Source organism: Citrus clementina, unplaced genomic scaffold (genome assembly GCF_000493195.1).
Source record: "Citrus clementina cultivar Clemenules unplaced genomic scaffold, Citrus_clementina_v1.0 scaffold_1, whole genome shotgun sequence".
NCBI classification, from domain to species: Eukaryota; Viridiplantae; Streptophyta; class Magnoliopsida; order Sapindales; family Rutaceae; genus Citrus; species Citrus x clementina.
Window position 1 is genome coordinate 18152613 of NW_006263303.1, and position 16961 is coordinate 18169573.

The 16961-nt window shown below is 32.6% G+C and overlaps 1 protein-coding gene across 1 annotated transcript; it reads left to right on the top strand.

Moving 5' to 3' along the window:
• Positions 1 to 15831: 15831 nt before the first annotated feature.
• On the top strand, positions 15832 to 16825 carry LOC18054213. The gene is made up of 3 exons (XM_024177804.1): positions 15832 to 15903; positions 15984 to 16087; positions 16219 to 16825. The coding sequence occupies exons 1-3, from the start codon at positions 15832 to 15834 to the stop codon at positions 16823 to 16825; spliced, it is 783 nt and encodes a 260-aa protein (XP_024033572.1).
• Positions 16826 to 16961: the final 136 nt, after the last annotated feature.

Consider the following 16961-nt stretch of genomic DNA (forward strand, 5'->3'; position numbering starts at 1 on the left):
AGTTGATCGAATTCCCCACGTTATTTACTATGCTAGTATGACATTGAATGATGCACAGTTGAACTATTCAACTACTGAAAAAGAAATGCTAGCAGTAGTGTTTGCATTAGAGAAATTTCGATCTTATCTCATTGGTTGTAAAATAATCGTGTTCACAGATCATGCTGCTCTTAAATATCTTCTCACAAAGAAAGATGCAAAAGCTAGACTAATTCGTTGGGTGTTACTTTTGCAGGAATTTGACTTGGAATTCAAAGATAAGAAAGGGACAGAAAATGTTGTGGCGGACCACCTCTCTCGTCTCCATTTTGACTCAATTACAAAGCCATTAATATTGAATGAGTCATTTCCAGATGAACAATTAATGAGTGTGGAAGTATTACCTTGGTATGCTGATATAGTTAATTATCTTGTTACAGGGAAACTTCCAGAGCATTGGACCAAGCAAGACAAGGCTAAATTCTTTGCAGAGATAAAGAATTTCTTTTGGGATGACTCGTATTTGTTCAAGTATTGTGCTGATCAAATTGTTAGACGATGTGTCCCAGAAAATGAAATTCAGAATATTCTTTCATTCTGCCATGAACAAGCTTGTGGAGGCCATTTCAGTGCTAAGAAAACATCGACTAAAGTTTTACAATGTGGTTTCTATTGGCCATCTATATTTCGAGACGCTTACACTTTCTGTTCTTCATGTGATAGGTGTCAACGAATGAGGAGCATTACACGAAGGAACATGATGCCACTAAATCCAATTTTAGTGGTTGAGATTTTTGACGTATGGGGTATCGACTTCATGGGACCCTTTCCCCCGTCTTTTGGCCATCAATACATATTGGTTGCTGTTGACTACGTATCGAAATGGGTAGAAGCAATTCCATGTAGGACCAATGATCACAAGGTGGTGATAGCATTTTTGAAAAGCAACATTGTTTCACGCTTTGGATTCCCACGAGCGATAATCAGTGATGGTGGTGCCCACTTTTGTAACAAAGCATTCAAAGCTCTTTTGACAAAGTATTCAATCACACACAAAGTGGCAACTCCGTATCATCCGCAAACCAGTGGCCAAGTTGAGATATCCAATCGAGAAATAAAGCACATATTAGAAAAAACGGTGAGGCCAGACATGAAAGATTGGTCATTAAGACTTGATGATGCCTTATGGGCATATAGAACGGCTTTCAAGACCCCAATTGGGATGTCACCCTACAGGCTAGTGTATGGAAAAGCTTGCCACCTACCTGTGGAACTCGAGCATCGTGCATATTGGGCTATCAAGAAATTCAATTTTGACATGCAGCAAGCCAGCTCAGAAAGAAGATTACAGCTGGCAGAACTTGAAGAAATTCGCAATGATGCATACGAAAATGCCAAGATTTACAAGCAACGAATGAAAGTCTTCCATGATAAGCAAATTATGAGGAAATCGTTCACTCCAGGTCAGAAAGTGCTTTTATTCAATTCTCGCTTGCACCTATTACCAGGTAAGTTACGCTCTCGTTGGTCTGGTCCCTTTATTGTTCATACTGTTTTTCCACATGGGGCAATTGAAATTAAGAACCCAAAGAACGGTGTCATGTTTAAAGTTAATGGTCAAAGATTAAAGCCATATCTAGAGTACCAACCACATGACGAAGACACCGAAATAAATTTGAGTGACCCACCAAATTTGAATTGATTTTTTTTTTCTTTTCGTTGATTTGGTTTTTCTTTCTTTCTTTTTATTATTATTCTTTTGCTAATTGAAATTGTTTTTGCATAAGTGTGTTTATTTTACCATTAAGTTTTCTCTTATCATTTTTAATCATGAGTCTCATACTTAGACCGTTCCTCCTGAACATTCTTAAACCACTTCAACGTGTCAAAACTCATCTCAAAAGGCAGATTCAATTTTGTAAAACACAACGCATTTGGGCTCTACAACCACCAGAGTTAGTAGCCTATGTTGAGGGTTTAGAACGCCAACTCAGAGACATTAAGAGAAGTGTTTACGACATCCAGTTGGAGCTTGAGGTAAATTCAATAAGAGGACGATTTTAATTTTCTTTGTGTGTTTTAATTTGCTTTTCTGTTTGTGTGCTTTAGTTTGTTACCCCGGTGAAGTGGCGGATAACGGTACTCCGTGACAATCAAGTCGGTTACTTCAGTTTCCCATAATAACTGATATTCTGAGGCGAAGGTATGGACAGAAACGAGATTCTAGCGAAGCTTCACAAGCGATTCCCTTCACTTCCTCAGAATGCCCTCCTTACGATCTATAAAGCTCGGTCCGAACGCATGCGATTACTCATGAGGAATAACATACCTGCTGACATCCGTTGGTTAATCGAAGCTAAAGTACGATCGGCAGGTGAGTTACCTCCAAAATTTATTGCATACATGCCTGGTTGTGGTAAAGGAAATTATGCAAGAAAACGACGAGCTCGAAGAATTTCTGTTGCTTGTCATAAGTGTGCCAGAATGAGTTGCAATAAAAACCCATGTTCTTTAGGAATGATGTCTGATAACAGGGAAGATAAGATTCAATTCATTAGGGATGGCTTGAATAAGGAGTCATTGGATGATATCCTTTTGTCTCTTGAAACGCATCCCAGTGGATATGTGCAAGGAGCGATTCTCCAGTTATGGCCATTATTCCAGAAAGAGCATGCACGATATAGTCTCGGGAATCTGACTATAAACGACCCTGTTTGCCAGTTTATAAGAAAACTGGATAGGAAGCCTATCCTCGACACATAGAGGGCGTTCAAGCCGTTTCTAGACGTAAAACCAGAGGAAGATGTGAGCCACAGTCGCAACTACCTGTAAATATCCTTTTACTTTATTATTTCACTATTGTCTTATTGTTTGCATTATTGTCTTTAATAATTTTATTACTGTTTGCTTTTTTTCTTTTTACTGTTTTCTTTTTGACTTGCGAGCACGTGCTTTACGCGTTATTTGACACTGACATATTACCTCATACACAACCATGACCCACTATCACCAAGACTCTTAAATGTGATTTCCTTTTTGTCAAGCACTTACAAATTGTTTTCGAGAAGTATCACAATGGCAGCTACTCCCAATAGACAATTCAAGAACATTTGTGTGCTTTCTGGATTTACCTATGGCAAACATAAAGAGTTCGTTGAGGCAGCTATAGATCTTGGTCGAAGCATAGCAGCAAGAAAATTACACTTGGTGTATGGAGGAAGTAACCGAGGGTTATCAAAAATGGTCTCAGAAGCAGCTTTTATCAGAGGAAGTCAAGTGTTAGGCATCATCCCAAGAGCCCTAAAACCTTTGGGCAGTTCGTCTGACTCATCAACTGGAGAAAAGTTAGTCGTCTCAGGTATGCAAGAAAGAATAACTGAAATGCTTAATCATGCTGATGCTTTTATTTTCCTTCCAAGAGATCTTGCAACACTAGATGCACTTATCACACTAGCATCTTGGGCCCATCTGCACATCCACCAAAAACCCATCGGTTTGTTAAATGTCAATAACTTTTATGATGGCTTTATCACATTTCTTAACCATGCAATAAAAAATTATTTCATTCCTTCTAATGTAAAAAAACTTTTTATTTGTGGTCACACTGCTAATGAGCTACTTGATATGTTACAAGCTTATCGACCGGAGCCAGACCCCTGGACCTTTGTGTTGGAGCGTCCAAATAATGATGGTAACAGTAGCCGCAGTAAGAAGTACAAATTAGATTTAACTCTCCGCCTGTAAATATTTTCTTCTGTGTTGCACCACCCAGGTGATGTCTTCTAAACTCTACTTCTTTAATTTCAAACATTGCGGACAATGTTTCGTTCTGGTTGGGGGGAGGGAATAGTGGACAATTGTGGAATTTTGGTTAAGTTTTTACTAATTTTTTATTGTAGAAACTAACTGTCGCTAACTTTTTGTGTTGAAGATGGCTGAATATGGAGTGTAGTGACTCTAGAAACGCATCTTTATCGTTTAAAAAAAAAAATTCAGACATTTTCTTTTTCTTTATTATGTGTTTATGTTTATTTTTCTTCTTTTTAATTTCTCCTCTATAAATATACATTTCCCAACTTTTGAGTCGAAGATGGCTGAATATGGAGTGTAGTTCCTCTAGAAACGCATCTTCTTTAAAAAAAATAATAAATCATTTTCGTTTTCTATCATTTTATGTGTAACTTTTCTAATTAGTTTTTATGCATCATTTTCACATTTCTGCATGCATATTTTCCTTTCATGTTTAGAATAGGTTGGGGGGTAGAATGTTGTTTAAAAAAAAAAAAAATTTGTGTGATTTGTTTTAACATTGGGTGACATGATTAATTTTAAATTTTAGTATTTGTATTATCTTTGGTCTTAAGTGATGTTACATTATGTTTGCTACTCTACATGTTGATGTCGGAGACATATATGAGTTGCTTGAAGGAATGAACATGTCATAATAAGTACCAAGTGAGTTTTTGAGCCTATCATTTTTCTTGGAGAGTAACCCTTTTGCCCATTCTTTATACAGCTTAACAGTTTATTATTGTATACACGATCTCTAGATTTCTTTTGAGTTAACCCTTAATAAAAATAAAAAAAAAAGAAAAAAAAAGTGTGTTGCTACATTTGGAGGCCCATCTAAATAGTACATATGGAAGGTTATTTAGAGCCCTAAAAGACGATGGAAAGGCCATCTTTAATCCGTTTGAGCCTTTCTAGCCATCCCTTTTATTAAATATCCATAGTTAACCCTTTTGAGCTTTTAAAAAAAAAAATTTTTTTTTCTTTGTCAACTTATCATCTTGACCCACTCCGATTTGGAGTATTACCCGATATCTTATAAGTTCCATCACCTATTTATGTTTGAGAAAATGTACATATTTATGTTGTTCAGTGAAGTTATACCAAAAAAAAAAAAAAAAACAACAAAACAAAAGTTGTTGTTTCAAAAGAATAAAAATAATAATAATAGGTGAAATCCACCTTGCAACTTGAAAAAAAAAAAAAATTCTCTGCATTTTTCTCAAACATACACTTTGTTTTCCTTATTTCCTTTCTTTGTTAACCATGTCCCTAGCCTACATTACATCCTAATAAAAGTCCTTCCTGATTTTAGGGAACTATAATCTAAAGTAGAAGCTAGTTATATGGGCTAAAAAGATGTAGTGGTGCATATAAAAAAAATAAATAAATAAATTGGGTTGACTAACAGTTTTTATTTGACTTGAGATCGTATTATTTTTAAGCTGAGGGCATATTTATTTCATCTTGGTGAGAGCATGTGATATCACTTCTTCATTATTTTCTCTCAATTACCATTCATTGGAGTGACTATTTTTATTGGGTTTAATTTCTTTGTGAGAGTGTCACTACTTCCAGTGAGATTTTGGGATTTGACATGTCATTCTTGAAAGTAGCTATAACAAAGTCTACTGGGCTGATTCATGTGGATGGTTGATGTGGGTGTGATGTTACTTTAGACTGGAGATAATGCTTATACTTTTATTTAATTGCTATCATTAATCTGATTGAATAAACACGAATGTTTCTAAATTTAAAAAAAAAAAATCATTTTGAATTTGAATTTTATTTTCGCTTCATTTGCTAGGGACTAGCAATAAGTTGGTTGGGGGGTGTGTTGAGTGTTAGAAAATGCATATTTATAAAGGAGAAAACCGTCATTTTACATTTCAAGTCTTACTAACAACCCTTACTTTTATGTATTTAACCTTCTTGTGATTTAATTACATGTGTTTTATTTTAATTAAGTATTTTATGTATTTTAGGGGCATTATAGTCATTTCACAATAAAGGAGAGATCAGACGGCAAAACGGACATCACTTTTGAACTCAGGACGGTCGAAAACCTTAGGAGGAGCATAAAAGGAAAAATGACACTATTCACATGTACGGTACTATTCACGTGTACGGTACTGTATACGTTACTGTTCACGACACTGTTCACATAGACGGATGATGACGTGGCATTGACTGATAAGGTGTCACGATCCTGTTGGACTAAAATTCTTATGTACTGTTGATGGTGACGTGGCAGCATATCAGTGAACGAAAAATCTCGCGTACGGTGCATGCATCACACAGGATTATTTTCAACCAAACCGCGTTATTGTTCATCCGGGTCAAACCGCGTTACTGTTCAAAGTCGGGTCAAACCGTGTTACTGTTCATCCGCGTGGTCAAACCGTGGACTGTTGACTGATGACGTGGCGCAATCCTGAGCGTCCAAACTGTTTTTAATCCGATGGCCATGATTTACTCCATGTATCTATAAAAAGGGGGCCTCCCCCCCCTAATTTGATATCTTTGAATCCATTTTTGGGATCCATTTTCTGTAATTCCCTCTCCATCTTGTATTTTCTTCGTATTTTAATAAATTCCCATTTTGCCCCTAGTTCAATTATGAGTAGCTAATTTCCGTTCAAGCTTGGGTTGAAGGTGAAGTCTCAACATGTGTCATGGGCTTAATTTGGTAAATTTATTTTCTCTTCCCCTCTAGTTTTTGTGGATGTTTTGACTTCTCGTCGACAAATAATAATATTCTTGTCTAGTACCGCCTTGGTTTCACCGGCCCCCTAGTATAAGGTTATTATTATTTGGCACGATAAGCCCTTAGCACCATATTGATTAGAGCGTGGTTCATGAGGTGTGGATTCCCCCCTCATGATTTAATTGGCATTAATACGGATTATTTAGCCCATGATGCATGTTGATACGGATCCGAATACCCAAGTACGTCAATTTAATAGATTTTCTCTTCAATTTATTCTCGCCATTTCAATTCCAATTTTAGAATTTATTCTTGCCATTTTAATGTAAGTTTTTGCATATTTCAAATCATTTCCACCATAAATCCAACCACCCATTTACAAAATTAATTCTATACACAATTAAAATCCACCTCCTCGTGGGATCGACACTCGTCACCATAGATCTATACTACAATAGATTCGTGCGCTTGCGAGTACATTAAAATTTGCACAACATATATCTTATTAGCCACCAAAATTATTTTAGCCCAAATTTATTTGAATAATCGAATAAGCAAATTTAGATTAGAAATTAAAATAAAATAAAGCAACTAAAAAATGAAATAAGATGCAAGTAATTATGATTTAACAAGAGATTAAGATACTAGACATTTGACTTCACTATACCCAATCCAGTTTAATCCTTCATCTATGCGACTAAAAATTATTATCCATGTTGAAAGTGAATTTCCCTAATAAATATAATATCCTCTTTGGAGTGATGTCAAAAATATCCTCACATATTAACTCATTGTATTCTTTGTCAATTTAAATATGCAAGAGCTAAGAATTCATTAAAGTTTATGAACATTTTTAGATAGAACTGCACGAATCTCGTTGGCATATCCTTGTGTTTCATTTAATTCATGGCATCTATTACACAGGGCAAAAATACATAAATATCTTCTCGATCTCATTATGTATCATTATATCATTTAAATACTAGTTAGATATTTAAAAACATTAAGTATAATAATAAACAACCAATCATGGAATAACAAACTAAAGATAATATAGATTTATAGAATTCAATTTTCATAACTAGGTTACATCATAGCCCTAATAAAATAAATTAGTTGATAAGAATATAAAGGGAATCCATAGACATAATAGGAAAGCGTTTAAGCAAAGATAATATATAAAGGAAACGAGAAAGAAAAACTCAGAGTCCGTTTCTCTCTCGGTCTGCTTTTACTGCTCTCGGCTTTTGGAAATTCTGGCGGCTGCTGTTTCTCTCTCTCTTTTTTTTCTTTTCTTTTCTCTTAGCTTCTGCTCTTGCCCTTAAATAATGCTCCAATTGGTAGCCTTTGTTTAGTAATAGTGGTAGCCGCCTCCTTTAATTTCCTTTTCTGTCTTTTCCTTTATTCTTCACATTCATAAATCATAAGTGCTTGTCTTGTTAATAAGAGATAGATAATTTCCAATGCTAATTTTTCTCATTTTCACATGATTGCCATAATTAGGCCATGTATTCTTTGTTTTTCTTCCAATTAATTTCTTCTTTAAGCTCTTCTTACTTGAATATTTCAAAATATGCCTACAATAATAAAACTCAAGATTTAAGATTTAAAAAAAACAAGAATAATAAAATAAAGACTAGACATAAAATTATGTTAGGAAAACATTATATTAATACATATAAAATTAGCACATCAATGATGATGATGATGAAGAAGAAGATATTATTATTATTAAAAATACTAATAATAATAATGTAATAACAATAATAATGATAAAATATTAAAAATATTTTAATTGGCAAAAAGGTTTCAAATGACCAATCTTTTATCATTTCGTTATTAGAAGGCATTTCGTTTGAAACATTCATACAAAAGACATGTGTAAATAGAATGCACCTGTGCGTATTATAAATAAATTGTCGTCTATGTTTCGATGGAAAATAATATGCCATATTACACACACACACACACAGTTAGACGACTTGACATCTTTTACTTGCTTCACAAATGTCACATCATCTATAAATTTGGAATCCAAATGATTTTAAGGAAAGTAAGAGATTGTTTATTTTTTTAATAGTTATATGAAATTATAAACATTATAATTGTAATTGTAAAATAAAAAAGTAAAAAAAAAGTTATCACAAAATTTGAGTGCCAACTACTATACTCATATGTTATATCATGAATTTTATAATTTACAAAATTACTTATTTACCATATAATAAATAAGTTGCTCAATTTTAATAGTAATTATAGTAACAATTCTTATTAAAACTACAATTATTAATCACAATGAAAACTATAATTATGATTATAGTAAAATAACAAGATAATATATTTCGGGCAAATAAATATACCATACCATAATATTGCAAAACTGAAATCTTCAATCTTCATTTTTTTTTCATATATGTTGTATATAAAATTCTTCGAGAATAATTGAGATTTAAGAGCCATGATCTTTCTGAAAATTATTATTAACAAATATGCTTATCAATTAATTGGGGATAGTTTTAGGCACGAAATGAAAAAAAAAATGGTATGAAACCATTTTCAGAGCCAAATATTACTTTAAAAAATGATAAGATTAGCATTAGGGTTTGCCAAAGTCAAACCCGTTTTGAAAAGACTGGTTCGATTAATTTGATTTTCAAGTTTTGGGTCGGTATTTTTCCCCTAAAATTGGAATCAAATCAATAAAAAACCTATAATTTTTTTAATTTTTTGTTTAATCTTTAAATAGTGCCAGATAGCATGATTTAAGAGGACATAAGAAAAAAAATTTTAAAAATTAAATTTTGTAAGAAAATTAAAAAAAAAGTATAAATATTTAGGAACCTGAGTGAAAATTTGACTTTGGTTCGATTTTTTTTATGGTATGCTCTTATTGGTTCTAATGAACTCTGTATTGAACCGAACTAATCCATAACCTACTTGTAACTAGCACCTTGCAATCACCGTTATTTTTTAAAAAATAACCTTTGTAAAATTTTACTTTGAAAATGATAAGTCATTGATTTTTTAAGGACATTACTTCCATTACTTTAATAGTGCATTTATCAATTGGTAATTAGAGTGAACTGAAATTAGAATGGGCTAACATCAGAATGGATTAGAATTGAAATTAAGATAAGTTACTTATTTTAGTTGTAGGAACTAGAATTAGAATAGGCCGCACTCTCGTTACCGTATTCAATTTATCCAACAATTGGAATGAATTGTTACAAGTTATCAAAATGTCATTGGTTATAATAATAATAATAATAATAATAATAATAATAATAATAATAATAATAATAATAATAATAATAATAATAATTGGCACAAAGGTAGATGAGTCGTCTTTTATTATTGAGTTGAAAAACGATATGTCATTGATACCTAAAAAATAGGCGATAATTTGTCCTTACTATCCAAACAACCAAGAAGCATAAATAGGATGCCTTGGCGCAACCTGTAAGTGATAGGAAACGACATGTCATTGGACTAATATATTTGTGGATGACTTGACGAATTTGTTTTTGCCTGAAAAGATACCATCTGTGATGTTGATAAGAAACGACTCATCATCTGCATTTTGAATAAATGTCATGTCATTGGATTCATAATATATAGATGACTCGATAGAGTAGTAATTTCTAGACAACAAAGTGTCATCTCCCACATTGACAAAAAATGAATCGCCGTCTTCATTTTGATAAGAAACGACATGTTATTAGTCATTAAATCTATGGATGACTTGACATACTCTTTGTTTGATTGAAACCTCATGTCATATGTTTATATATTTCATGGACTATTTGACGGTGATAATCTTTCTTGACAAGCGATCTGTCATCTTTATAATTTTATGAATGGCTTGACAGAGACGTTTTTTTTTACAAGCAACATGTCATCTGTGATGTTGACAAGAAGCAGTAGAAAACGACATGTCATTGCTTATATAAATTAATGGACGAGTTGGCAGAGTAGTTGCTACTTATGATGTGACGTGTTATCTAAAAAATAGATAAGAACTCGTCATACATGTTATTGGACTTACAAATAAATGGATAACTTGGCGGAAGATTTCTTACTTGACAAGCGCCATGTCATCTGTAATGTTAATCAATAATGACTTGTTTTGTTTTTTTAGACAAAACGATAGGTTGTTTGTGTTATAAATTTTCAGATGATTTGATGAGACATCTGATATGTTGATGAGAAACAATTCCTCATCTGTATTTTGAAGAAAAATGGCAGGTCAATAGTTTAATTAACTTGTGGATGATTTGACAATATTTTCCCTGCTTGTCATGTGATTTGTTATCTTTGTTGTTGATTGGAAGCAACTCCTCATCTTTGTTTAATGAGAAAGGACATGTGATAATTCTATGAAATCAGAGTTATCATGGTGATTTTATTCTTAAATCAACATTGCTTAGAGAGTGAATGATATGTTTTTACTGTATTTTAGTTATATTTTGCATAACCATCCATTTTAGTTTACTCTCAATAAATTTTGTTTAATTTAGAATAATTTATGTACTTAGTTCAATATACATAATTGAAGGTGACTGAAAGCTCAAGATTCAAGGAATAAATGCTGCTGCAGTAGGTTTGTAAGGATAAGGAAAGAATATGGCTATAGAAGAATTAAAACAAGTCTGCAACTGTACAGATGTTGAAGCCAATGATGTAGCACTGTTGTTGTAGCAATCCTGGAGCAACAACAGACAATATTTTGCGCGAGATACTTGGAAGATTGGGATTTGAAGTTTTTTAAATTAGAAGATGCGCGTCTTAGGCTTTCGGTTGCCCTAATTCTAAGTTATAAAAGGACCATACACATAAAGAAAAAAAAGAGGCCGTCATTAGAGAAAAAGAATAGATAGACAAAATAAGAGAAAACAAAGATCAAGAGAGAGAATTGAGAACGACAACAAAGGATTCTAGAAGAACATCAAGCAAATCTCAACTCTTATTTCTTGTTGTCTTGTTTTTATCTCTTTATGATGGATTGTTTGATGACTGAAACTATTTTGATTCTTGTTTTATTGCAGATTATGAACTAAATTTACTTGTGGTTGAGTGATGAACAAACTTGATGGTTAATTGACTAATATTCTATGTTACTGCATGTTTGCTATAGCATATTGTTTTGATAATACTTATTTTAATTTAATGATACTAGCTAAGATAGAGCCTTAAAAATGTCTATCTTATTGAAATATATCAGAACAATACTTGGTTTTAGATTGAGTTTCTTGAATTGTGTTTAACTTGATTCGAAAATGGTCATACGTAATCTAAAATTAGTGATGAACTATATATAGGGATTCACCTTGTAAGATAATTAAAATCTAAAACGTGTAATGATATATATGATGTTAGCATAACAATTGGTTACTATTAAGTTGTATTTATATATACAATATCTAACATGCGACAATTGATGATACATAAGAATTCTGCCCAGAGCTATAGCAGATGATGTAGCAACTGAACCAAACATTAGAAAAATAGTCAAAATCATTAAATGAGTTTAATCACTCAACTACTCCATTCCTTTTGATTGCATATTTATATTTGCTATGATAGTTACTTTATTGCATTTTTCTTATTGTATTTTTTTATCTTAATTAGTTCATTAGTTTAATAATTTGTTTTAATTCTAATTTAGAATAAAAATTGCACTGATAAAATTGTTGTAGCAATTCCTATAACAACAATCCATGTGGAGATGATCTTAAATACTTATAATATATTACTTGTTGTGTACACTTGCACATTAACACCAATAACATTATAAAACCTACAACAACATGTCATTGGTTTTATGAACAACGGACGACTTGATGGATATTTGCTTACTTTGAAGGCTATGTGTCACCTTTTTGGTTGATAAAAAACAATTCGTCATCTATGACATGTCATTAGGTTAATAATTTTATGGATGACTAGACCAAGTTGTTCTTGCTTGGCATGTGTCATGTCGTAATGTCATCTATAAAGCTGATGAAAAACAATTTATTTCCTATGTTCCTCGATATGTCTTTAGTTCTACAAATCAATGGATGACTTGATGCAGTAGTTCTTGCTTTTAATGCAATGTGTCATCTGTAATGTAGATAAAAAATGATTCGTTGTTTTATTTTGATATAACAAGACATGCCACTGGATTTATAGATTCTGTGGACGACTTGATAGAGATATTCTTGCTCGAAAAATACATTGTCATTTGCGATTTTTTTTTAAAAAACATGTCATTGATTTTATAAGTTTTGTAATTTACTAACTACTTGATAAAACTATCTTTGTTTCTCTTTCAACTTGTCATCTCTGATGTGGATAATACTTATTTCTATTCATTATTTCGGTTGATCACCTATTTAATGATACTAGTTAAGAAAGAGTCACAAAAAAACCTATTTTAGTGGAACATATTAGAGCAATACTTGGTTTTAGATTGAGTTTCCTGAGTTGAGTTTTACTTGATTCCAAAAGGGTCGTGCTTAATCTAAAATTAATGATGAACTAGACATATGGATTCATTTTGTAGGATAATTAAAACCTAAGCGTGTAATGTTATATCTTATGTTGGCATAACAATTGATCACTGTTAGGTTGCATATAAATATAAGATATCCAATATGCAACAACTAATAATACATGAGGATTCTCCTTAGTGTTGTAGCAGATGCTGTAGCAACCGAGCCACATTAGAAAAATAATCAAAACCATTAAGTGAGTTTATTCACTCAACTACTCAATTCTCTTTGTTTTTATCCTTGTGTGTGACATGAGAATTTATTTATTTGTATTTTTATTTTAATTAATTTATTAGTTTCATTACCTGTTTTATTTTTAATTAAAGCAAATCTACATTGTTGAGATTGCTGTAGCAAATCTAGTAACATCAATCTCTGTGGAGACGATATTAAATAATCATTATATTATTTGTTGTGTACACTTGCACATTGACACCCATAACATTTCTGAATAAATAACATTCATTGTATTTAAAAATCTTTAGATGATTTAACGGAGTATTGTTTGGTTTGTAGGCGACCTGTCATCTTCTGTGTTGATAATAAACGACTTGTCGCTTGTATTTTGATGGAAAATAACCTATCATTTTGATTATAAGTTCATGCACGACATAATGGGGTTCCTTGCTTAGTAGTGGACGTGTCGTCTTTTTAATTGGTGAGAAATGAGTCATTGTTTGTGTAATGAATATAAGTGACATGTCATTAGATTTTTAAATTTACAGATGATTTGATAGAGTTGTACTTGCTTAGCAAGTGTTGTGTCATCTTTGATGTTGATGAGAAACGACTAGTTGTCTCTTTTATAAGAAAAAAAAAATGTAATTCGTTTATAAATTTCAGACGATTTGAGGAAGATTTTGTTGCTTGACAAGCGATCTATCATCTTTGATGTTACTATGAAATGAATCTTTGTTTGTGTTTCAATACTAAACGAAAGTTCGTTCTTGTTATAAATTTTTCATACTATTTTTCGGTGGTGTTGTTGCTTTGCAAGCGACTTGTCATCTACTAAATTGATAAGAAATGATTCTTGGTTTGTGTTTTCATAGGAAACGACATGTTATTGGATTTTTAAATTTGTGGACGGATTGACAGAGATTTTTATTATTATTGATAAATGACCTATCATCTTTGTCGTGGATAAGAAACAATTTTAAACGACATGTTTAATTTATAAATTCATGGACGATTTGACAAAGGTTTTTCTAGCTTTCAAAGCGACATGTTGTCGTTTTTGTTAATAAAAAAATGACTTGTTGTCTATGTTTTGATAAGAAACGATATGTTGTTAGAGTCATAAATTTATGGATAGTTTGAAGAAGTTTTTCTTAATTGGTAGGCACCATATCATCTTTTTGTTGATAAGAAATGACTTATTGTCCCTGTTTTGATAGGATTCGACATGTCATTAGTTTTATAAATTTTGTGACAACTTGACACATAGGTTCTTGCTTGGCTGGTGTCTTATTATCTTGGATGTTGATATGAAACGACTTGTCATTTGTGTTTTGAGTGATAACGACTTGTCATTTGATTTATATATTCATGGAAGATTCGACAATTAGTTTCTTGCTTGACAAGCGACGCGTCATCTGTGCTGTCAACTCCAAATGATTTTAAGAAATTTGAAGTATTGTCTCACTTAAGGGCAAAAGTTTTGGTATGTTACCATAGTGGCAACATATACGAGCCCACACACACACACACATGTATTTATGTACGTATGTATGTATATTATAATCAAGGGGTCCATATTATTTTAGATGAAAGATGTCGAATATGAAAAAAATAAATATATATTTATATTTATAGAAAGATTTAGAGAATTAAGTTGTAATTGCTTGCAGACTCTTGCTACAGATTTAGGTTACATTTTGTATTTATTAGTTGTGTTTTAAAAGTCAAGCTATTCTAAATGTGAAAAAAAATTGATAATGATGGTAGATATGAACTTTCAAAGTCAATAATATTGGCAAAATTAAAAAAAAAATCATATAGGTTTTTTTTAATCATGGATGAGAATTTTCTCATGATTTGAATTCTTTTGTACTTTTAAGGATCTTATGCTATATTTAAATTGTTAAGCCCCGCTAATATAAGTGTATATCTAATATTTTACGATTATATCTTTTAAGTTACAACTAGCCATTAGGTCTAAGGATGTTCTTGAGTTGGACCGAATTAAAGAGATTGAGAGAACGTGAAAATTGTTCGCTGTCTAAAGATACCTATTCATTTACCTTTTGGGATGCATTAAATATCTTCAAAACGGAAGAAAATAAGTACTAAATTGGAAAAAATTGATATGCAGTTTCTTGGCCAAGTAACAGATGACTGTAAATTTTTTCCCTAAGTTGGAATTATGATTTGCATTGCTGAGTAGATTATAAATAGCTCTACTTGGTAAATTCTCTAATCTCACCAAAGAATCACAAAGCGAAAAGTAATTTCTTGTTCTTTTTTGTTGTTGTATTTCTTCTTCTTGTTCAATGGTGTTGTTTGATTTGCTTCGTAGTGTTATGGCATGGGCCAAAGCCTCAAGACTGAAAAAATCAACCAAGTGGTAAAATGATGTATCTATACTTCATGGCTTCTCTTTTGTTATTTTATTTTTAACCGCGTCATGTAGATCAGTTCTGTTATGACGCAGGCCAGATGTCTAATGCATTTAGAATGCACAGGTCGGATGTTTTACGTTATTTCCACATTTAATGTTATATATTAATCGATTATTACTGGTTCTACTGCAGGAACAGTTTGATGAAACAAGTTCAGTCTGTTCAGTTTCGTCTAAGCGCGCTGAAGAAGAGGAAAGAGTCTATGCTGAGGCAATCCCGAAATGATATTGCTCAGATTCTTCAAAATCACCAGCATCAGAAAGCCTTATATAGGGTCTGTTCTTGCTATTTTTTTGTTTGTTTTCTCGTTTTCTTGTACCCAAAAGATGTGTAATTTTATTGTTTAACTTTCAGGTTAAGCAACTATACAGAGACCAGTGCCTGTTAGCTGCATACGATCAAATTGAGCATTGTTGCCAATGCATTGCCACTAACATGCCTCATATTCGCAGTCATCGGTATGTAACATGTGCTCTATTTCAGTACTTTTGGCCATGTATTTTATCATTTCATTTGCAAGAATGTTAAAGATTTGTGCCATTGCCACTAGTTGTGTCAAGAGTTGTGCCATTGCCACTAGTTGTAGTAGTAGCTTGGAATGCTTGCCTGGTGATGTTATTGAAGCAATGTCAAGTTTGGTATTTGCTGCCTCAAGATGTGGTGAATTGCCAGAACTGAATACAATGCGGAATCTGTTGAAAAGGCGCTTTGGCAATGTTGAATTAAAGGAGAATCTAGTGAATGCAAAGATGAAGCACAATCTATGCATAAGTTTTGTTCCTAATGATGAAAAACTCCAATTGATCAAGAAAATAGCCGAAGAAAATGGTATCCAACTGGGGTTTCAGAATTTTGGGACCATTTCAGCCCATTCTCAAACTGACTCAAATAGCGGACACCACAAGAAAATTGCAGTTCAAATGGATCAACAAAAAGCATTGCCATCGGCAACGAAAAGTTCAACCAGGAAGTGTGATCCCTTGAAGGAGAATGGGAGTTCAGTGTCATTCAAAAACTGTCGTTCTTTGGATAGTTCAATTGATAAATTAAAAGAGAAAAAAGGAAAATTATCCGGTCATGTTCACCCAAACCTTCCAGATTATGAAGAAATAGTGGCTAAACTTACCGATCTCAAAGTGGAGCATAAGAGGCGGCTGCGGCGGAAACACTTCTCTTTTTTTCTAGAAATGAGATGATCGAATGACAGTTGAATGCTTTATCTGAAAGGAAGGCACGTCGTAGTAGTAGTAGCTATTATTTATAATGTATTCAATAGAGTTGCTATTGTTTTCCTCTTGAAACCAAAGCCTAAGCGGATTTCACTCCACTCGA

Coding starts and splice junctions, on each gene's coding strand:
- LOC18054213 (XM_024177804.1), top strand. CDS start 15,832: ATGCTGAGGCAATCCCGAAATGATATTGCTCAGATTCTTCAAAATCAC. Junction 15,904..15,983: donor ATCAGAAAGCCTTATATAGG/GTCTGTTCTTGC, acceptor TTTAACTTTCAG/GTTAAGCAACTATACAGAGA. Junction 16,088..16,218: donor CCTCATATTCGCAGTCATCG/GTATGTAACATG, acceptor TAGTTGTAGTAG/TAGCTTGGAATGCTTGCCTG.